We start from the raw sequence: 24,150 nt of genomic DNA on the forward strand, positions 1-24,150 counted from the left end.
TGTTTTCAAATTTCATTTTAAAACCTCTTCCCTTTAAATACACTCTTACCATGGGGGTATAAAACTCACTGGATGTTGCCTATGCCTTGTACTTAATCTGCGTGAACCTAAGACCCTAAGTATCCACTGCAGCAAGGCAGGAAAAGTTAGTACACCTACCCAGCCCATGCTCAGGGATATACAGATGTCATTATAGTGGCTGTTTCTCTTCTCCCCATCAGTTTTTAAAATAGGAAGCAGCTGTCACATAGAATACATAATAGAGTAAACCTTAAATGGAGCACGTCTCCCCAGTTTAACTGACAGCACAGGGGCTTTTACTCATTTGTACTCGCCAGCACACGTTTACCAAGGGCCTGCAAGAAAATACCAAGATAAAAAGATCTCAGACCACAGGTTCCAAGTCTAGTGGTCGCTCAGTGCGCCAGTGGCCAAGGCATTGCTTCCTCTTGTATTACCTTCCCTAAACCTGTCCCTAAGAATTCAGACTGTTTAGCTTTGTTACCTTATCAGCCATGATTCTTAACCCCTTCACTGCTCTATCCCCATACAATAACCTAATTCTCCAACTCCCTATAAAAGGAAATACTTAGGCTGGGTGTGGTGGCTCACGCCTGTAATTCCAGCACTTTGGGAGGCTGAGGAGGGCGGATCACGAGGTCAGGAGTTCAAGACCAGCCTGGCCAACATAGTGAATCCTCGTCTCTACTAAAAATACAAAAAGTAGCTGGGTGTGGGGGTGGGTGCCTGTAATCCCAGCTACTTGGGAGGCTGAGGCAGGAGAATCGCTTGAACCTGAGAGGCGGAGGTTGCAGTGAGCTCAGATTGTGCCATTGCACTCCAGCCTTGGGCTCTTGGGCAACAAGAGCGAGGCTGGGTCTCCAAAAAACAAAGGAAATACTTAGGAAAATGCCAGCCTTATAAAGCTTTGGTAAACCGTGGCTAAACATCACTGCCTATGAGGAGGGAATTTGCTAAACAAATGATGGCATATTCATATAGTGGAATTCTGTCCAGCCATTTAAAAAGGAGGCAGATCTTTTTGGACTAACATAAAATAAGATCCAAGATAAATAATGTTAAAAAAGTGAAGAACTGTATAAGTGGTATACTTCTATATCTACTTCCATTTTCTTTCATTACATTTCTAATATAATTTATTGCATTAAAGGGTATTTACAGATATGTCAGTTGTTGTCCATGCAGAGTATCTCTGGAAGGACACAGAAGAAACTGGTTTCAACCACCAGCAGAGGGGAGGGGAAAGAGGAGTCAGGAATGAAAAGAAACTTTATAGTAGATTTTCCTGTATACCCTTTTAAATCTTTGCATCCTTTAAAAATACTGATTTTTAACAATCACAATAAAAAAGGCAATGGGTAAAGAGTAGACATTGCTGAACTATGTGTTATAGAAGATAAGCAACAAACACAAAGCTAAGAAAATCAGGAAACATGTCACCACTGAGGGCAAATAAGAGGCGAAAGTTGCTGAGCTGTTCCTGAGCCCTTCCCTTCACCTCTGCTTCTTCCACAGTGTGTAGAGAAGCAGCCTGTGGCCAGAGACCCAGTAACCAGAGCAGTGGGTCCAGCTTTTGTGAGCTACCCATTCTCTCTGGATTTATTGATTGATTGACTGATGGATTGAGATGGAGTTCCGCTCTTGTTGCCCAGGCTGGAGTGCAATGGCGCGATCTTGGCTCACTGTAACCTCTGCTTCCCGGGTTCAAGCGATTCTCCTGCCTCAGCCTCCTGAGTAGCTGGGATTACAGGCATGTCCCACCATGCCCAGCTAATTTTGTGTATTTTTAGTAGAGACAGGGTTTCTCCATGTTGATCAGGCTGGTCTTGAACTCCTGACCTCAGGTGATCTGCCCGCCTTGGCCTCCTAAAGTGCTAGGATTACAGGCGTGAGCCACCACGCCCAGTAGATTTATTTATTTTTTAATCTTTCTTTCTTTCTTCCTTTCTTTCTTTTTTTTTTAAGGCAGAGTCTTACTCTGTCACCCAGGTTGGAGTGCAGTGACACAAACTTGACTCACTGCAACCTCTGCCTCCTGGGTTCAAGTGATCCTCCCACCTTAGCCTCCTGAGTAGCTGGGATACTATCCTGTGATAGGCGCCCATGACCACACCTGGCTAATTTTTGTATTTTTAGTAGAGACAGGGTTTCACCATGGTGTCCAGGCTGGTCTTGAACTCCTGACCTCAAGAGACCCACCTGCCTCAGGTTCCCACAGTGCTGGGATCACAGGCATGAGTCACCATGCCTGGCCTATTTATTTTTTAATTTTTCAAATGAGAAGGTTGGGTTAGGTAATTTTTAAAAAATCGCTTCAAGTTTCTTCACTCCACAATTATTTTCCTGAGACTCTGCAAGCAACTCATCTTTACAGGTCATGCCTCATATTCCCAATTGATGTCATCTGGGCAAATCAGTCCAATGAGAGCCATAAGTGGTCAGAAAGCTTTCTTAGCAGCCCTCTTGGTCACTAGGCACACCACCTAGGAGTCAGGCTGTGACAAAGAGACTACTTCCTAACCTTCCAAAAGATAGGATCTTCCAGGATGTGCTGCTCTGATGTTTTTGAAGGGCATAGGGAAACACACGGGCAATGTTTGCAGAGGCAACAGACTAAAGAAAGCACATCTGTAGTTGTATTGGCTTTGTGTGGGTTGTATGGTAAACAGGTAGTCACTCTGCTTAATGTGGGTATCCCATTTTCCATAAATGCCTATTTCACCACCCCAAAAAGCCCCTTTTATCATGAAATTAATCATCTGATGCACTTCAAGTACTACTCACAAAAACGATGAACTTGCACAGAATTCCACTGCTAGACAAGCCCAGACAAAAACTGTTCCTGTTAGCCAAGGAAATTTGCACACAATTTTGATAAGTGGCACTAGGGCCACCACATAAGACAGGAAATGGATTAGAGGACATCAATGTATTGAGACAGAAAGTGAAAGGGTGGGCAGGATTTGCGAAGTCACCAGTTTGAATACGGCCATTCCTGCTTTTACTAAAGGTCAACTTAGAATACAAATGTTACAGAATTCGTTTAAAGCCAAAAAGCAATTCTGACAACGACTGTCTTAAAATGCAAGATTTTTAGGTCCAAAATTTCTTACTTAACCTAAAAAATGGAAATCTTCACAATGTAATGAGATTGGGTTATTTAAATAGTGTTATATCTAAGCAGTCCAGACAGACCAGCTAAACAATCCTATTATTAAAAGCCTCTAGAGAGTGTTCAACAAGCTCCTTAGTTAATGAAGCTTGGGGCAGCGACACATCCCTCATTATAGTCAGAAAGTTATCTTAACGTGTGAGGCAGGTTATTGCGTGCATTTATGTTTTCCCACATGCTGCTCTTTCCTCAAGGAATGCGATTCTCCTCCCCGACTCCCTGCCTGGTTCGCTTATTCTTCAAGATCAAACACAAAAGTCACTTTGTGTGTGATGCTTCCCCAACTCCACTCATCCTGGCTGCCATTCATGCACATGTATGCATTTTTACATTTTTTAAACTACAAAAATCAACCTATTTTAACTGTTTAGATATATATGAAGTAAAAATAGAAGTTCTCCCTTTACATGACCCATCCCCCATGATTTCCCTCTTTATCTTACACTCTCAGCATTCCCAGCTTGTAGCACAGTGTCTGGCAATAGTAAATCCTCAAAAAATGATCAATGAATAATTTAATAATGATTAATAAATAAATTAATGATGATGGTGAAGATAAAGTTTTAGCATTTATTGAACGCTAACTACAAACCACGGAGTGTGTTAAATATTTTACAAAAATCGAATGAGCTAAAATGTCATTCTATTATTTTTTTGTATAGGTTTTAATATTTTACTCATAAGTATGCTTAAAGAATATTATAATTACATGACTTAGATTGTAAAACAATATGTACAGCAGTATCCTATTTTTTAGAATAAAATTATAAATATGTGCTCACATATGTGTTTGGGCACACATAGAAAACAGATTAGAAAGGAATATATTCTAACACCATTATCTCTAGCTGGTAGAATTATGGACAATTTTTATTTCCTTCTTTTTGCTTCTAAATTTTATATAATGAGCATATGTGGCTTTGTATAATCATTTTAAAAGTTGTGTTAGAAGAATAGTACTGATACATCATTCCCTTTTAGCAGTTTTCTCTAGGATAAAAAATATGAGGAAGTCTGAGCTTAATAAAAAAACAGATTTCTTTAAAAAAACGTTAGCAAGTCATCAGTGTTCTTAATGCAGAAAGGGCAGTGTCCAAAGAAGAGTTAAACAAAGTTATACATAATCACTCCAGGTTGCAGTAAAATTCCAATTTACTGCTCGTCAGACTGTTCTTGACTGAAAAGTTAATTTTTCATTCAGAATCAGTATGCCCTATTCATGGCTTATATTTCCATCTCACATCTGCAAAACTTAATTTTCCTTTCTTGGTCATCAGAAGATTAGGAAATAAATTTTAGTCCAGGCAACAGATCCTACTTGGCAAGCTCAAAATAACTCACTTATTAAAAAGCAGCACCAAAGACCAGTAAGAACTTCCAAAGGACTTTTAAAAAACTTAAAAAAAAAAAAAAAAAAAAGAATAAAAGGCTCCAACTGTCTAAAAGAAGACTAGAGATACATGAATAAGAAAATACGATGTTTTGGAATTATGCGCAAAATAGTAATGCTGCATACAACCCATCCTTTAAGTTTTAGCAATAATTAGAAAAAATAGTTTCCCAACAATGAAAGTTATAAAATAATGTCATTATATCACCTAGAAAAGATTACAGATTTTTAAAAACAAAACATGTGTTATCATGAATATTTGTATGTACTTTCCAAGAACTAAAAGATGAAGTTCCCCTTTCAGGATCTCCTGTGCCTGAGAAGGAAACTTTGCAGTGAAAGCCTACTAGCTAGTTAAACATTTCTTAAAAAAGAAAATCTTCTTAGTAGTATACTTGGGAGCATCCTTTTTCTTGGGGGGATCTCTGTTAGACATATACAACTTATAAATGCTTACACCTTTAAGTGTAGGGATGGTCTCTGAGTATGCCCACATTCATATCTAAGATATTCAACACCTGTCCTTCAGACACTTAACAAGTCTCTGAGTTCCATATCTCCCTTGAGTGCTGCAATGCATGCTGACACTCTTTAAAAGCCATAGTGCTCCCTTACTGTGAAATAAAACTGCTCTGTCTCTTGCTGGTTGGCTCTCCTCTTAGCAATGCTGGGCTTGCTCATGAAGGTTTCAGACACTGTGGACTTGACGGACTCCATGGAGTTGCTATACTGGAAGCAGTCAGACACATCAAAGTCCTCGACAGTCACAATGTCCTGGATGGTTTGCAGGGTGGCCTCCATTGTCTTCTTTACCTGCCACGACAAGGGTCAGCAGGATGCATGAAGGGTGGGTTGTAAAACAGCAGGTGATGGAGAAGCTTGAAGGGAGTGGGCTGGGGAAGGCCAGAGGATGCCATCAGAATGTGCAGCTCTGCTTCCCACTGGACAGTGCTAAGTGAGAGGTAAACATCACATGGATTCTGCTACAGCATGATACTCTCTACAGTGAAAACCTAAAAGCCACTACAACTCTTCATGCTATGTACTTGACCCAGATCTTTTAATGTTCACTTTTAAAATTTAACATTAGCATTTTTATATCATATAGCAATATTATATTATATATTATATTTTAACGTTTACTTTTACAATTTAATATTAGCATTATTATAATATTATATAGCAATATTATAATAGAAGTGTTAAGGGAAAGAGGATAAAATATATCTAAACCAACCTCCTCATACAAACAACTAATTAAAATGTGTGATGGGCCTAGCACTGCAAAGCCCCAGGTTCTGTTTCATGACCTTCAACAAACTGATGAATTTGCTTGCTCATTTGCAAACTAAGTGATCTATCCCTACTTCTTCCTGCTCTTCCTGCAGAAAGTAAGACTTACTGAGACACAAGGTAAGAAGCCATCTGAGCTCAACAGAAAGCTGGATCACCTGCCCTTTTGAACTGCTTTTTGAAAGCAAATACACTGAGCCCAGAAGAAACTCACCCTTTCCTAAGAGGATGGAGATGTTTGAAGTGTCAAAGTCAAAGGCCTCTGTTTGTTTGAACATGCTAGACAAAGCTAGGCATGAGGAGGTGGTTTCAGAGACACAATATTGTTCACACAGCTGCCAAGTGCCATTTTGATTAAATGTGTAGAGGGGGAAAAAAAGCATTTCGCAAAAGCTCAAAATAGAGCACAACCTTTGGCAATGCAAGAGCAACTTCCTGGAGTTCAAGGGCAGGATGTAGCAGAGGGGGAAAGTCCAAGCCTACATTTGGCTAGGAAATGTTTGCGGCCGCCCGGACATTCTCTGCATGCTCCTTCCACCTGCTCCCAGACGGGCAGCAGCAAAAGTTTAAACAGGGAAACTCAGAGTGTGGCTTTGAGCCTCCTAAGGAGGAAACTCACCTCTTCGTTTTCAATCTTTAGAGTGGATAAGCGAGACTGCAGTTGTTGGCATCTCTGTACCAGCTCACTCTGGACAGGCTGCTGGGCACAGAGCTGGGAAGCCTAACAAAAGAAAGCAACACCAGGTCAGAAAGAGGATACAGTCCCCTTGGCAGTTCCAGAGTTCCCATTACTGGCAATGAAACTACCCATATTCAAGGTATAAGACTCGTGGTTTCTATGTTGAAGCAAAATCCAAAGCCATCTTGTGTGAGCCTCTTCCAGGACCAAACAGTACATGAAAGGAATGGGTAGGGGGATCTGTTTGGAGCCTGGCAGGGGTAGGTCTATGCAGGGTCTGCAGCTCCATGGAAGGCTGAGGAGGCTAGAGAAGAGTGCCTCAGGCAGCCCCAGCTCCAGAAACACAATGCTTTGGCACAGCGAATATTTCCTGCCGAAGGTCCAAGTGGCCACCTCTCTGGCCCCTCCCTCATCCCCCTTCATACATCAGAGTGAAAGCAGGAGAGAAGTGGGTCAGGAGGCTAACTTGCCGCTGCTGGCAGCCAGCATGTGTTTATAAATCCAGGCCATGCATGAGAGCTCTGATTCAATGAGAAAGCGTGAAACCAGGAACAAGTTGCTCGCCTATGCTAGAGGGCCTGAGAGGGTATAGAATCTGAAGGAGCTTGGCATTTTCCAAAGAGCCATCATTTTACCCCAGGCCTTCCCTAGATCTGTAAGAGAGAAGTCTGCCTTTCCCACAAGGATTATTGCCAATTAGCTTTCCCCTGTGTGAAGGAATGGCTGCTCCACTGTCTCCTGTTGGGGATGTGGTTATGGGATGAGGTCATCCACAGTCCCCTGGATGACAGATGAGGAGCAGAAGGCTGAGAGAGTTGGGAGGCAGGACCCATGTGGAGACAGCTCCTGTCACCTTGTTATACCGTTCGTCCTTTAGCCTCTTGTCTGCAGAGAGACATCTGGATAGAAATGGCCTCCTTCCTCCTCAGCAACGAGTGGGCACATTCACATGCCCACGGACCATTCTCTTGCTTGAAAAGACAAAACCTCTCTTCAAATGGAGGGGGCTGGGACTTGACCTTTTCCTCCATTGGCTTTTAAGCTCCCAACTGACTTGACCTCCTCCCCCAGCTAAGAGGCTGGTCTGAGCCAGCTCTTAGATCTGAAGAGAGCTGACTTCACTCTAACTCTTGGATAAGCAGACACAATGGAGAAAGTTCAGTGGCCAGAACCGGTTAGTGCCAAGAGTGAAATTCTCTGGCTGCCTGATGTCACCAGTCAGGCATCCAGAGTCCTACAGCCTCTGAGGGCACCAAAAATGGAGCCAAGTACCTCCTCCTAGTACATCTGAGAGCACTTGGCATCAATTCATATGCTGTGCACCCCAGAACACCAGTTAGTGTGGGGCCTTGGCCAATTTCAAGGCTTCCGGTCAAAATGCCACCCGATCTTTGGCCCTAGTCCAACGACTTGCAGGCAGCTCCCTCCTGTTGCCTCCACAATCTGCAGACAACCCACACTGATGGGGACAGACTGGCTGCAGAGGCCAAGAATGACCCACCCTCTCATCTCTTTTTATTTTCACTCATATGAAGGCTAGGCTAGAATGCGGAACCTTCACAAGCTCCTGAACTGGTCCTGGCCCCTGCCTGGCTCAGCCACTGATCAGCTATATCACATAAAGGGAGCGTCCCAGCAGAAGAGTGAGCTATTGATTTTTAAAGTAACCCAGACCTAGCAGAGAGGAATCATGGAGGGAAAAACCACCTCCAAGCCTGTTCCTTTAAGAAGTAGCAGAGCTGATGATGATGCATGCTTTGGCAGTGGTCCGCTACCGGGGTGCAAGGTAATACACTTCAGCTGCACTCTGGAGTATGGAAATAAGACACTGACAGGGGGAGGTGGGGGCCTGAGCACCCAGCATCTGGAATCCTCCTTTATGGAGACAAGCTGTTTGGCTCAGAAGGCAACTCAGTCACTAACACCAGAAAATGTATCACTCCACACTCAGCTGGTCCCCAAGTTCCACTGATCCCTGGGAAGGAATCTCAGTGACAGCTGGAGAAGGGTCTTGGAAGGCAAGTTTGACCAGAAGCCAGGGCAGGTGAAGAATGGGTCTTCCTGAGGCTTGGTGACAACCCTTCCCCCAATTCTAATTGCACATGCTGCCATCTCACTTCTCCATCTGTTCAGACACTGACATTTCCTAAGCCACAGCAATGGAAATGAACTGTAAATGGTTTCATTTTCCCCAAGAAGGAAAGGAAGGAAATCAACTCCACATTTCTGTCTCTAGGACAGTGTCTCACTCTCCACAGAGGCCGAATGACGACAGCAAATCCTCTGGTTCCACTGCCACAGCTGTCATTCTGGAGCGGAGATTTCTAGAGTCTGGATGCTAATCTTAAGAGAAGCATCATTCCTGATGAGCACACATGTTGCTGTTATTTGGTCCCCTGGCGTCCACTCCTCCTTCTTTTGGTAGCTTTGGTCTGACTACCCTTGGCGAGGGGAACCTCCCACTCCACAACTCAGGCCATGTGCTTTGCATGGACCCAGGCATAAGCACTTTACCCAATCAAAACCAGAGACACATGAAACTTTGTGGGGGCTTTGAGGAGGGAGGCAGAGACTCTTTCCACTGGATTTCAACCTACCAGGGAAGGCTGGAAATGCAGTCACCTTGCCTCCATGGGAGAATGAACTGTCTGAGAATGGAGCTAACACACAGGAAGTAGTGCAGAGACAGCAAAACAGTGTCTTGGTAAAATTCCTCCTCCTAAAGCCAACTATACTCAAAGGTCCATCTTGATCTTTTCTATCACATAAGCCTATACAACCTCCTTCTGATTTCACCAGTAGGTGAAATGGTGGCTCTTACCCACAGGAATGAGGTTCATTCTGGCTCGTACACACAACAACACAAGTGGAACCAAAAGATTCAGAACGATGAAAACCCAGGAGCTTCTCTTGCCTCACACTTTAGTTTATTTAGGCCCTTCTTATTCTAGTCACTGGAGGTGAAGAGTCCAAAACAAGGCCCCCATGTTCATGCTCCCCTGTCTGGGCAACCAGCATCAGGCCTTTGGGATGGCATCTTAGCTCCTTTCCTTCCTGCAGGTATCCATTCTTTTTTGTTCAATACCCAAGCAAAACTATACACTTCATCACAGTCTTCTAACTTCAGGAGAATAAGATTATTCAGAACTCTGCCAAATGCCAAAAGATCACAACATTCCCTGCCTAGCTGTCGCTTCTCCACTAAAGCCTCTAGGATGTGGCCCCACCTCAGCTCTCATTTCTTCTAGCCTCACCACTGGGAGCGCTCCCCTCCCTCACTTCCCTTTCACCATCCTGAACTGTTGGTAGTTTTTAGAATACACCTGCGGTTTTTCACCTTCTTTGATCCTGCTGGGCCCCTTTGGATGCCCCTCTCTGCATAGTTCTAACTCTCCCCTTAACAACCTTATTCCCCAGACTGTAAGCTTCCCGAGGGCTTTAATCTCCCATATCTGCAGCCAAGCCCGAGTGTCTGACAGTAGGCACACACTAAGTGTTTGCTCAGTAAGTGGAATATGCCTCACCCACCTGACAAGAAGCTAGGCCCAGGCCTCTCCCCAGAATAATGTGGCTTCTGTGTAATGAATCTAGACAAGTCCACTCAAGCCCCTTGAGGGTGGAGGTATAGGGAGAGGGCCTCACCATATCCCCCATGTGGGGCTGAAACTCAAACTTCATAGGGGGACAGAAGACATTGTTGTACATCTCCATGAGGCGCTGCTTGTCACTGGTGGCATCCAGGTTTTCTACTGCATTCTCGATGGCATCCAGACCCTCATGCTTCGACTGTTCCAGGTTTAACTCAGCAGAGAGGAAGGTGCGTAGAGCCCGGTTCAGACTTGCATGGTAGCCTAAGTCACAACACTGCTGTGGGAAGGAGAAGGCACATGAGCACACCATGGACAGCCCCAAGGCTTGGCGGAAACAGAGGGTGGTCCCGAGGGCAGATCTGACCACATCAATAAGCCTGGCTGTGCAGTGGAAAGAGGGCTGACATTCTAACTTCCAAGGCCCGGGTGAGAGTTCTCAGTTCTTGATTCCCATTTCAATGGTTAAACACACCCTAGAGGGCTGTGAGGTGGTTGGGAGGAAGAAGATTCATAAGATTAAATGACATTATTTAATTAAGTGCTATTTCATAAACATGAGAAGAATTGAGAGTTAAAGAGAATCCTCTTTCATTTTTAGGTTTATCTGGGGTTGCCATTATAACAAAATTCAACAATAAAAATACAACCTGCCACTCACTAAGGGTTACTGTGGTTAAATCACTATACAGCAACCAAGCCAGGCCATTTCAGGGTTCTGAAAGCAGAGTATTGCAACAGCAGCTAATGTATGCGAGCTCAACTCTAGATGAGAGAAGGACAGAATGGGGAGCTGACTCTGTGGGTCATCATTCCCACCAACTCCCAACATCCTAGGATAGGCCTTAGCTGCAGACTAAGGTTTACTGACATGCCTCCTCCTTCCTGGCATCTGACAACAGATGCCCCTGCACTACAGAAATAGCATTTACAAGACTAAAAAGCTCTACGCATAAGTGTTACTGGAAAAATTCATGCCATGTAAAGGATTCTGATTTTCACAACAAAATGCAAAACAAAATGGTATGAAAGAGGCAACTGTACAAAAAAAGCACTGGCGCAGAATCAAGCAACCTTGGAAAAGCTACTCCCCTTCTCTAAACCTGTTTCTTCCATAGTAAAATGAACAGATTTGGCCAGGCCAGTGGCTTTCAAGCAGTAGACCAGAGCCCGCACTGAAGCTGCCCTTGAGAAGTGGGTAAAAGGACAACCCAACTACTAGGACTTGGAGTCTTCTATTCCTCCTTCAACTAAGCCAACTCTGCTCTTTTTTCTATTTAATATTTAGGGATTCTATGTAAGGTCTGCTTTGAAGAAAGAATTCTTCTGTTAGAGAAAAGTCTGAAAATCCTTGGACTAAATGTAATCCCTAAGGCCCTCTTCAGCAATGGCATTCTGTAACTCTGTGATAATATTCCCTATCCCTCCCCAAGGACCCAGAAATCCCAATCCCTTGGTCATCCATCATCCTCTCTATTGCTGAAGCAACTTTGAGGTCCAGGTCCTGAGAAGAAACATCAGAGAAGAATCCATGCATAGAGTAAGGCCATCTGCCTGATTGCCATTTCATTGCACAAGCAAGCATCAAATTAACTCTCCCCACAGCCTTTTCCTCTCATCATGATCACATTGGAAGCAGCTACTATTGGGGAAGAAAAGGCCTATGATGTGCTTCCTCTTTCCCAGCATCTGACAAGAAGCTCAGTGAGAGCATCAGTTGGGCTGGGCTCTGGGTTCAGTGCCAACAGGCCCTGGCAGCTGCCTGGCTGCAGTGGAATAACAGCAGTTACAGCTTAACTAGAGGCAGAGGATGGAAAGACATTAAATTCAGTTGGGAGGGAAGAGCAAATAGAAGCTAGACAAAAGCGGCTGATTAGGACGCTGCACGTGCACAGGCCCTCTGGGAGATGCTGCTGGTCTCACCAGGCTGCCCTTGAACCTGTAAACATTCCTGACTAGCTCTATGTAGACCCCGTTGATGAGCTCTGTGCCTATAAGTCTAATGAACAGAAGTAACACGGCCCACAGAGTATATGTGTGTGGGTGGAGGGGTGTGGGCAGCGGGTAAATGTGGGAGAGAAAAGTTACCCTTCAAAAAACCTTTACCTATTTTTGGTAATTTCCCTTTCCTCTCCATTCTCACTACCTCTACCCCTATTCATACCCTCACTGTCTTACACCAGTGCTGTCTGCTTCACTGTCCTAAAATGTGACTTTAATTATGGCACTTACCTGTTGAAGAACCTAAAATACCTCTCATTTTTTTCCCCAAGGTAAAATTCACTTTCCTCAGTTTTGAAATTTAAAAAATGCTTCTATTTCACTAAGTATGCTTACTATACGTCAGTCCATGTGCTAAGTCCTTTATATACACTCTACATTTTAATCCTCATAATAACCCCAATGAGGATGGTATTATCTTAATTTTCCAGGCTCGAAAGCTGAGGCTCAGTGAAGTTAAATAATTTGAGCAAGGTCCAACAGCCAGAACAAATTGTAATCTGTCTTCAATCTATCCATCCAACATCAACTCCCTTTATTTTCTTCTTCAGATTCATCTGCTCTAATCCAACGAAATACTCTCTGTTTAGGGTATAGTATTAGGCTTCAAATCAGCTATATGGCCATAAGCAAGCTACTTAATCCCTCTGGGCCTCAAATGAGGATAACACCAGCCTCACAGGTTGTTGTAGGCTAACAGGCAATATATTTACATATATTTAGTACCATGTAGACACTTTAAAAAAATACTAATATAGCTCCAAATCCACTGACCTCTGCCCTTCAGCTCCCAGAATGTCTTCTTCCTTAAATGTTTCCTACGCCTCTCACCTGTTGGAATTGGACCAGATCTTCAAGATCCAAATTAAATTCTCAGCCTCTGGGAAGCCAGCCAATCCTGCAATCCTGGACCCTAGCCTCTACTTAGAACCACACTAACCTGCAGCTTTCATATGACAAGGAATACACTTCTTCATTCTATGACTTGCCATGTCATATCACCCCAGCCAGACTACCTTCTCACCCTTCTTTACATCCCTCAGCGTTAGGCCTTGCTCACAGTAGGCACTTAATAAATTTCAGTTGACTGACTGATGCCACAAGTACAGATTCCAGCCTTTCAGGAAATAAAGCACTTAGGCTGAATACTGACCTAAGTCAAGTGGGTAGATGAGGCCAGTGAAGCCTTTTGTTTTGCTTACTCTACGGCCAAAGGGAGGCTGGGAGTTTTCCCAGGCTGGTGCACTGTCTCTATTTATATAACTGTTCAGTAGGTTCTTTGTGCCAATGAGTGAGGGTCTGAGTCACAATATGCCCCTGGCTCCTCTACACCTCTAGCCAACCAGGCAGATTCAGAAGAGGTTTTCCAGAGTCTTGACTATCTACATACCTGTAGGGGAACAGCCAGAAACCAAGCAGTTAGCGAAGAAGCAATATCTGGCAAGGTTAGGTAAATGAGATTTGAATATTTCATCCTGTTCCAAGGAGAATACCAGTAAGTAGAGGAAGCACATTATTTTGCTCACAATGGGGACAAAGCAGGCTTTCCATGGCTTCTGATGAGTTCTGTGGCCACACTGGGCTCCCCTGGCCATTTCTGGGTTATATAAATGCTTGATGAATAATCTCTCAGGGGAAATCAAATTTTTGTAAGAATTTAATGACAGCCCATCCAGATGTATGATGACTTGAGTTGATAGCTCATTAACCCTTTCCCAACTGATATCCTCACCCAGAGACTCCAGAAGGCCTGGAAAGGAAAAATGGGTGTTTCACAACACCCACTTCAAGTTCCCACAGAAGAGAAAAAGAACTGTCCTTAATGACATTTCTTACTGAAACAGCCAAGTTCCCTCATGTCTGATTTGGGTGCACATGGTGTCACAGACCTTCTATACATGTACACGGCACTTACAACACTCCAGCTATGCATGAGGACATTGCCCTGTTCTTCATTCATCCATCTGCTCTTGGGTTGAGAGAGCCAGAATATGGGGGAGCAAAAGTACATTCCAGTGAGCCTACCATTCTTAAATGCTATCAATTGAGCTCAGAACGTCTTTTTGGCTTGAAGTCAAGGTTTCCCTAGTGTGGCAGAAGCCTCATGTGGATTCCTACAGTCTGAAGCTTAAATCTTACACTATACTATAAAAAGAATTCGGAGGCTAGTCCTTGGTCAATGTAATGACATCGAAAAAAATAACTTCTTTTCACTTATCCTCAATGCCTTATGCACATATTTGGCTTCAAATCCACTAGGAAGGAGGCAGAAGGGTGTACATGACACAGATGGCAATAGACTGAAACAGGATTCATCCCATGTCTTAAAGCAAGTAATGGATAATGTTAAGATCAGGATGCCAATATCCCAGGCTCCTCACTTAGTCCTGCTCTAACTGCATCCTTTTGGCCCTTTTTATTGCATAGATCAGCAAGAAAAAGTAAGAAACTACTGATACATGCAAAAACATGGATGAAATTAATCATGCTGGGCAAAAGATGCCAGACACAAAAAAGGATAATCCCATCTTTATGAAGTTCTACAATGGGCAAAACTAATTTATGGTGAAAGAAATCATAACAGTGGTTGCCTTGGGGTGGGAGACTGGCTGGGAAGAGACAAGAGAAACCTTCTGAGGCAATGGAAATATATCTCTTATCAAAATATTTATTCTATATCTTGATGTAGGTTACAAAGATGTACAAATTTGTCAAAACTCTAGAAACCATAACACTTAAGTTTAGTTACTGTATGTAAATTATACTTCAAAACAATATTGAAAGGTACAAAAAGAAAAACAAATCTTAGCTTAGATGATCATCTTCCTCCTCTTTCTATTCCTTTCTTCCTTCAGTAAACACACTATATGCTCAGCTATATATTAAGCACTGGAGGCTACTAAGGTAAAGAAAACTCTTGATTCCTGCTCTCACAGAACTTAACAGAGGAGACTGAGATCTTCCTTTGTCCATAGTACAATGGCTCACAAGTACGTTTTTGACTCCCAACTCACAATAAGAAACACATCGTCTATTGTCACACCCCCCCACCATAGGATGTACAAATGTGTACATATACATCTAACATAAAAGTTTCACATAATCTTACCAATGTGATGTACTCTAATATTTTCTTATTCTAGTCTCATCGATTCATTTGAAACCACAGGTTAAACCAATAAAAGTGATTTCCTGATTTCCCTAAGGGATCTGACCGATGGTTTGAAAAATGCTGTCTTAGAGTCTATGAATACTCTAGGGCAAGAACTACTATATTCCATTTTTACCCCTGATACTGAGCATGTGGCTTCTCCCTAAATAAATATTTACTGAACGTTTATAGAGCAGAATAATACAACTTTAAAAAAAATAATGAATGTGTCCTCATCCCAGGAAAAACAACAAAAACCCAACCAACCAACAAAATAAAACAAGACACAACCAAAACAGCAGCAAAGAAACATGAGAAACTTTATTACTACCTATGTAACCTTTTGATCCCAGTGATAGACCCACACCCTGCCAAGTACTAAGGCAGCCTCTTTTTCAATGGCATGTCACGCCACATCCTGTGAAATCAGGCTCTTAACAGACTTTTTTTTTTTTTTTCATGATGAAAATAAGGTACAAAATACCTTGCTTCTTGGACTGATTTTAAAACACTTCCTTATACCTGATGGAGAATCTACGGATTGCAAAGGTTGTGGCTGATACAGCAGGAGCCCCTCCCTTCCCCTGAGATCAGCATTTTGGTGAAAAAGGTAGGGAAGTTGCCTTGAGTACAAAAACAGAGAAGAGGGGAGGGCTAACCAATAGTAGAGGTGTGGCAGACAACACAGTCTGAATTTTTACCAAATGCGAGATAAATAGCGGGAATTGTGCACAAGAAAGAATAGATTCTCTTCCTCATGCTGAGAACAGGCCTCTCTCCCAACAATGAGGAGCGCCAACCCTGAGGAGGAGAAAGGATCTTGTTTAGGGCTTTGACCTCCATTGAAGGACAGTGTTCAGATTGTCATCAACAAGCAGAGAGAGCAAAGAGGTACCAGAACAGGGAGCAAGGCTCCACTAACCCAGCGAGACAATGACACCTAGGGCATTAAGTGGCTGAAATCTACTGAATCAAAAATTCTCGGCTAAAGGGAGACAGGAATCTGTATTTCAGAGAAGTTCCCTGAGCAACTCTTACATGAGGCCAGATTTCAACACCAGGGAATTAGTCCAGTTCTTCAGTTAGCTAGAGGAGGCTGGGAGTGGGGTGGGAAACAAAGCTGGGTTCCCCAACAATTCAGTGACAAGCCTAGATGACCCAGGTAGTGATATAACAGCAAGACTTGGACCCAAACCCCGTATGATGCTGTGAGGTGTGGTAGGTTTGCTTGTGGAGAAACCAAGGCAGGAAAGCATGAGTGGTCTGGCCAAAGTTTTGCAAAGCCCAACTGCTGCCACCAAGACCCTGAAACAAATGGCAGGCCTCAGAGACGAGATACACTTGAAGCCCCAGAGACTGGGTTGCTAAATTGGCTGGCTCCAGATGCCTCACTTTGATGATTGGAAGGAGAGGTGAGAAAAGGTGTAATTACATAGCTTCACTTAGGTGTGGCTCAGGACCTGGGCCAGATTGGAGTCTGTAGGTGAGAAGGTTTATAAGACTCAACTGTAAGGGGAAGCAGCAAGAAAAACAAGGCCAAGAATAACTCATAAGCAAAAAACAAAAAGCTTATCCCTGTGCTTGCCCCTTGCAAAACACATGTGCCTATTAACTGCTTTCCTCAACCACCTTTGAAAAAATTTGCCAGATGTCAGGGAGAGCTGGATACCTTCCTGACAGGACCCTAATCTGCAGCATAACCTTGGACAGGTGAGTCTCATAGTCCTCTGGACCCTGAGCTTCCCTATCCAGCAACTGGAGATAGCAATGCTTACCCATAATGGTGATGTGACAATCAAATGAGATAACACTGAGAAACCTTAAATGCTATACAAATGTAAGGTATGGCATTGTAACTCTTTAGTTAAGTTCTTGCCACTCACTTCTGTGCAAGAGAAGCTGATGTAAGAAAGTATTTCCTAGGCCGGGTGCAGTGGCTCACAGCTGTAATCCCAGCACTTTGGGAAGCTGAGGCAGGTGGATTACCTGAGGTCAGGTCACCTGAGGTGAGGAGTTCGAGATCAGCCTCGCCAACATGGTGAAACCCTGTCTCTACTAAAAATACAAAAATTAGCTGGGCATGATGATGCATGCCTGTAGTCCCAGTTACTGGGGAGGCTGGGGTAGGAGAATCGCTTGAACCTGGGAGGCGGAGGTTGCAGTGAGCCAAGATTGTGCCACTGCGCTCCAGCCTGGGGGACAGAGCAAGACTCTATCTCAAAAAAAAAAAAAAGGAAGAAAGTATTTCCTGGCAGATAGATGAGCGTAGTGGTTATGAGCCTGGGTTGAGTCATCAGGCCTAGGTACAAATTTTGCCTCTGTCATTTGTTAACTGACTCTGAGTAAGTCATCTAAACTCTCTGTTAATCTGTAAAAATACAGATAATAATGCCTTCCTCCCAGAATTCCAGTTAGGATTGAATGAGATAAGTGTGAAGTATTTCACTTGGGGCTCGGCAAGCACCCTGATGGATCATAGCTGCTATCTTCATAATTGTTCTCAAAATGCACCAGATTCCTGAACAATAGTATCAGGAAATGTCTGACGAGGATTCTGAAACCAGAAAAGAGGTGCCCTCAGGCCCTCAGCTTTAAGCACTTACATCAATAAGGTCAGATAGGTCATGGATGTAGTACTTGAAGACAGATGCATTGGTCGCTTCCAAAGCCAGTAAGTACTCATTCCGGGCTTTGATGGCCTTCAGCTTATTCTCCGTGTACTTGGCTTGGCGCTGAAAAGGAAACAGAAGTTCACTTTTACTTTTTTTTTTTTTTAAGGGGGGATTGTTCTCTAAAAGGTAAAAGTACAGTGTACTCAAGAACTACAATTGTGCTGCTACTCCCTATGCGCATTCTGCCTTAAATTGGGTTCTAATTCTGTTTAATGAGATTCAAGGGCACAATGTAGATCAATTCAGGAAAGGTTAATGAGGCTCCCTACTTAAGATGCGTGCCCCACTTTGATTCTATCTTCAAGTATCATTCCTCATTCTTGCAATGCCACTCTGAAGAAGGTACCACTACTCTTGCCCCTGAACACCTGATACCTGAAACCAAATCCTGGGTCTAGTCACCCCCAACCCCTCCAAAGCAATAGGATATTGAGCTCTATTTGGAAAATGGATTGGGAAAGGTGACTACTGTTTCTTGCTGCTAGAGGCTAAAAACTTGGAGCCCACGTGCCCAGTTCTCCCAATACCTAGTATTCCCTCCAGGGCACAGAGCAAGGCCTCATTTTTAGTCACTAGGCACTAAAAGAACCCAGAGCTTCCTTGTCTGCTCTTCCCAGAGCCTATTTGGAAATTCCTATCAGCCATGCCTTACCGAATGTTGCTTCCCAGCATCTACAGCTGTGGGAGCATACGTACCTTCTCCTTCATCTTCTCAATCTTCTTCACTGAGCTCCTCCGGACATGTTTCTCCTCAATGCGAACGTTGGCCGTGGAGTCAGGGGAGCGTGGGGTCTGCCGGTCCTCCTGCTTTACCGATTTACCAATTTGCTTCTCCTCCTGCTTCTCGGCCTCCTTTAGTTTGCTCTGAGCACTGATGCTGTCGGCATTGTACATGTGATATGTCTTCATGACCTGCAAGACATCGCCCACCCCACCCCGAGGTCAAGCCAAGGGGTCAATACTCTGCTTTACAGACTAACAGACTCAGCTGGAGCTCTCCCCCATGAAGTAATATCCTCACACCCCTAAGGGAAAAATTCAAAGTGTTTGGTTCAGCAAACACAGATTAAAGACCACTCCAAAGCACAGGAAAGCAATATGTGAACTGAGCCAACATTTCCTCTTATTGAAATAACTTCATGTCTATCCATCATGTATTATTTACTTCAATTCATTATCATTTGTCATCATTTCTCTTTAATATTGGCCAGGTCATTTCTATCACTTAGTCACCTCGTAATACCGAGTAGATGGGAAACACCACCACCACTCTCAGGCCCCAAGGGCAAAGCCTTCTTGGGCTGGTCAGGAACCCTGAAGAGGGCAGTGCAGCCTATGGAGTACTGCCTATGCTTTCTGTTACCTTTCAGATATAAAATAGGGAAGAGGAAAAGCTTCCAAAAGCTCTTTCTACTGGCCTAGCATTCTGGGGGATCTGTCTGTTCTGCTTTATCCAGATCAAACACCCTCTCACAGCAACTAGAGCAGCAGCAGCAATTACAATGCCAGTTATCATTTACTGAACACTTAGTATATTCCTGGCTTTATACCAAGTACCACACACACACATTTTCTCATTTCATCCTTAGGGCAATTCCACAATCTAGACAACAACCCTATGAAGACTGTAAGCCTTCATAACAATTCAGGTAAGAGTCTGGGAAGGAACAAAATCCATATGAAGTATAACTGGAATTGCCACAGGAAGGAAGTAGTATAAAAGGTGAAGGATGATTTTCCATCAAGGCAACCATTTAGGAGTTCAATCCTTTCTCTTAACAGGGAAGCCAGGAAGCCTCGAACTCAAGCTTGTTTCCAATCCTACTAAACGTACTACTTCCAGCCACCCAGTGCCTGCTCTACTCTGTGGGGAGCTTTCTGTTTCCATACAGGGAGTTCAACAGTGTTGAAAGTGTGATGCCATAAGATTTCTTTGAGAGGGAGAATTAGAGAGTAGAAGTTGGGTGGATGTGTGTGTGTGTGTGTGTGTGTGTGTGCATGTGTGTGTGTAACAGAGGAGTGCAAAGGTACCATATTATTATTAATATCTACCACTTAGTAAACATTGTGTGCCATAGGCTTTATGTACATTACCTCATTTAATCCTTACAATAACTCTGTGAAAGACAATGTTATTATTTCTATTTCTAAAGATAAGGAAATAAGGCTCAAAGAGATTAACTATCACACCCAAGGTCATACAAAGAGAAAATGTCGGAATCAGGATTCAAACTCAGGTCTGTCAGACTCCAAAGACCACATTCTTAGCCACTAAGCAACACTGACTCTCCTCTGGATAGGACTGGACCTGAACTGGTTGGGAGGAAAGGTTAAGTATGGTCAAGATATTCTTGAGAAGAGAAATTGGTTCCATTTATGAATTTGAGTTAGAACAGTGTCTCAACTTGGGGCTATTTTGGCCTCCAGGGAAAATGTGGCAGTGTCTGGAAATATTTTTGATTGTCACAACTTGGGGATTGCTACTGGCATCTACTAGAGGTCAGGGATGCTGCTGAACATCCCATGCACAGGACAGCCCCCACAACAACTAATTATCTGGCCCAAATGTCAATGGTGCTGAGGTTGAGAAAACCTAGCTTAGAAAGACTTTGTGGGTAGACTAATCTAGCCCCTACGATCAGCTGGAGGCAAACAAAGGAATAAAGAATATTGGGACACTGACAAAGTCAAAGTATATTAGAGTCTAAATTATGTCTCATTTTGAATGCAGAATGTTTTAAATTAGCTTCACCTTTTTCTGAACCTAACACTACTTCCCATAAATTTTACCAGGATAATACTCTTCATATTTTCTATACAGAAGAAATAATATTTAACAACCAATGGCATTTAAAAGCCTTTCTAAGTAATTCAAACAGACCCCCAGCTTTCCAGGTTAACTAAGAAGTGGAAAAGAGGCATCTGTTATCCCAGATGAAGAAGTGTAGATAGGAGGCTTCTTTTTTTTTCCTTTTTCCACCTGAATCTGACCATGGGATTCAAAAGCTTAGTGAGCAGTTACAAAAGTGAGTGCTTTTTTTCTTTTTTAAAGTGATTTCCTATTTCATGAAGGTGCATGATAAAGAGAAAACGCTATGAATAAACATGAGATAAAAAAGAGGTCAAAGAATAGCGCTACGAAGTCAACAAATGAAGTAATAAAAATCAACCATTTACAATGTTCCTTTACCCTAAAAAACTTAAAGAACTTTCGTGTTAAAAGAGAGTAAAACACTACTTTGCCTAAGAAACTATACATTCTTCAGGGTAAGCTCTACTTCTTTTGTGTTTTCTTTTCACAATGGAGAAATATGTCATATACACAATGGTGGTTTTACAAAGTGGTTGCCCAAATGACTGCATGACACAATCTCTCTTCTGGGTAAATACTGGAGAAGCTTTATTAGTGCCTTTCAGCTCAAGAAAAAACTGAGGTACCCAGAAGCTGAAGCCAAAACAACTGAAAAAACAGGAAAGTCAAGACAGGACTCAGAAATTTATATAGATATAGATATATGTATACATATTAAATATATGTTTATAAATATATATTTATAGTCAAGATAGGACTTACAGAAAGTCAAGATAGGACTTATATATAGCTATATACATATATATATGTAAATATATGTATATCTATATATCAATGTCTTAGACATACAGCTACACATATATGTATATATAGATGGGTATACATATAGATATACATACTTCTATCTATATATAGATAGTGAGGCAAATTCATACTATAGGGAAAAATTGAAAAGTCTACATTCTCAGTTCTGTGAGGAACATTCTACTTTGAAAAACTAAACACTGAAGTCATGTATTTAGCTCTGCTCCCTCTAACAGCCACATTAAAATAATAGGGAAAAAGGGGTTCTAAAATTATTATCATTTAGGTATAAATTGAGAAAAACAAAAAGAATGGAAGCAGAAGCTGAAAAGCAGGCAGGCAAGCAGTAACTGATCTACGTGAGGCCTAAACCAAAACTAGAGTAAACCAGGAAGCAGCCAGATTGATATCACAGAAGCCCGAAGAGAAATAAGTAGCAGTGGGATGAAGGGAGAGCTAAACACAAAATAAGCTATTGAAAATCTGAGAACGGTGAGATCCCAAGATCCCCTCTCCCACTGTAGCAGAATACTAGATGAGAGGTTTATTCTGTTAGAGAGGGTCCATGGACTAGAAGATACAAGGTTCAGCGGAGGATAGGGGGATAATGAACTTCAACAGGAGGATTAGCTGAAGTCTACGTTAAATTTTGAGATGGTCCAGGCCTCTTCACAACTCAGCCCCCAGACATGAGTAGGACATCAAAAGTGTGATCTCTTGGCAATCTGACCATCCAAGATAAGAGACCTAGAAATACTAAAGTTGAGGCTTCCATAAGGACACAGCCCAGTTAGAACAACCTACTGTGAAGGCCACAGCTGACATAGAATCTTTTAGTGCCTCACTTTAAAGTGTGAACAGGCAGCTAAGGATGACCAGGCATTTAAAGGAAATGTCTAATACGAAAGACCAAAACCAAAACTAGCAATTCAGAAGAAATATTATACAACAAGAAGAAAAGTTTGAAAACAATATATCCATAATAGCCCTGGAGAGATAAATGAGAAATAAAGTGATACTGCATCATGAAACAAAAGTTTGATGCAACAAAAAAGGGAACATGTAGAGAACAAGAAAAGAGTTCTTGGCAATTAAGATTCAACTCAAGTATCTCTTCAAGGAGCCTGACTTCATCCCTGTCCTCTGTGAAGACATGTAAATGAGTTCTTGTCACTTCATTTTCCACTTGATGCTTTACTTTTCTGTCTCTCCCAATTAAAACTAAACGCCTTGAGGTTAGAAACATCTTATTTGTTCTTGTCTCCCTAGTGCCTAGTGCCAGGGTCAAATAGGCAAGCAGAGTTGAGGGACTATTAAGTGCCATGTTTCAAGGGAACAGGTGCTAAATACCAGTCTGAGGTAGCTCTGCCAGCACACAGCTGCTGCTCCAAACCAAGGGGATATATATTTAGGGGGAGTATAGAAGCATAAGGCCTCTGGGATAACAACAGCCCCAGAGTGTCCTAAAGCCTCTTCTTTCTCAATTCTAGAGCTTCCTTAACTCTTCATACTCAGCCAATCCACACTGGCTTCAGTGCCTCCATGTATGCTCCTTCCTGTGGGGGTTTGCTGGGTTTTTCCAGACACGATCTCTGAGTACAACTGAGGCAAAGAATCCCAGAGTTCTTTGGGAAGCAGTGTGTTCTGACTTCAAAGGCATTCCCGGTGCATCAGTCAGAAAATGAAAACCATTTATGCCATGGTTTATATAGTAGCCAGCTCATTATCAGGGGAAAAACACGTGGAGAAGAATGCTTGCTAGGATTGCTCTCTGAATAGCAGCTGTGGGAAGCAGGCCCTGGCACAGAATGCCAAGTCAGGGAAATCAAAGGCACTTCAAGCAGAAAAGAGGAAGGTGCAGAGGGGCAGCTGGCCACTTCCAGTGGTATTCTGGGCCCCCTGCCCAAACGCATCTTTATTTGGGAACACCTGGGTCCTGCTCCATGGATCATCAAGGTTCAAAGGTACTAAAATTACCAACCCTTGGATAACTAGTCCCCTAAAAAAGGGTATTAACGAGTATTAGGGGCAGATGTGAAGAAGAGCACTGAAAAAACTGGATGAGTTTCTTATATGCTTGGTTTCCTTTTTCCAAGGATCCCAAATAACTTCTATTACCTACAATGTCATTGAAACGAGAGGCCCTTCCCTGCCTTCCTGACAAGAAATTCTCCCTTGTTCTCTTCTTGACCCCTCAAGAGTGTGCACACAGCAAGCAGCTTCCCAAAGCTAGCATGTAACAGTCCCAGCCTCCCACCTGATAAAACCACTCTCCCATGCAAGGTGATCAATTAACCTTTTTAAACCTAGAACTTTTCCAGTTTCAGCACTGACAATTTTATGTCCCAGGGAACTCTTCAGTACTAGGTAAAGAGGGACAGTTAGTCACCATAATCCCATGGTGCCTTATTCAGACCAGTCCTAAACTTATCTTAATCTCCAGAAGAAAAAAATCTATTCTCTGAACTTTCTTTTTTCTTTCTTTCTTTCTTTTTTTTTTTTTGAGACAGAGTCTCACTCTGTCCCCAGGCTGGAGGGGAGGGGCCCAATCTCAGCTCGCTGCAACCT

At 42.8% G+C, this 24,150-nt stretch overlaps 1 protein-coding gene across 7 annotated transcripts in view; it reads right to left on the reverse strand.

The window, feature by feature from the left end:
* SRGAP2 (SLIT-ROBO Rho GTPase activating protein 2) overlaps positions 1–24,150 on the reverse strand; it is a 262,672-nt gene that overhangs the window by 52,597 nt on the left and 185,925 nt on the right. For 5 of the 7 annotated variants that reach the window (XM_017880914.1, XM_017880916.1, XM_017880917.1 and 2 more), the window contains exons 6-10: positions 18,663–18,878; positions 17,898–18,026; positions 10,198–10,422; positions 6,496–6,597; positions 5,199–5,396 (exon numbers count right to left, since the gene is read on the reverse strand). In XM_017880914.1, the coding sequence (XP_017736403.1) occupies positions 5,199–5,396; positions 6,496–6,597; positions 10,198–10,422; positions 17,898–18,026; positions 18,663–18,878 (870 nt within the window). The remainder of the gene's footprint in view (positions 1–5,198; positions 5,397–6,495; positions 6,598–10,197; positions 10,423–17,897; positions 18,027–18,662; positions 18,879–24,150) is intronic. The other 2 variants (XM_017880915.1, XM_017880921.1) reach the window with 1 other exon arrangement.

The sequence above is a fragment of the Rhinopithecus bieti genome, unplaced genomic scaffold (assembly GCF_001698545.2).
Source record: "Rhinopithecus bieti isolate Rb0 unplaced genomic scaffold, ASM169854v2 scaffold_12049, whole genome shotgun sequence".
Classification (NCBI taxonomy): Eukaryota; Metazoa; Chordata; class Mammalia; order Primates; family Cercopithecidae; genus Rhinopithecus; species Rhinopithecus bieti.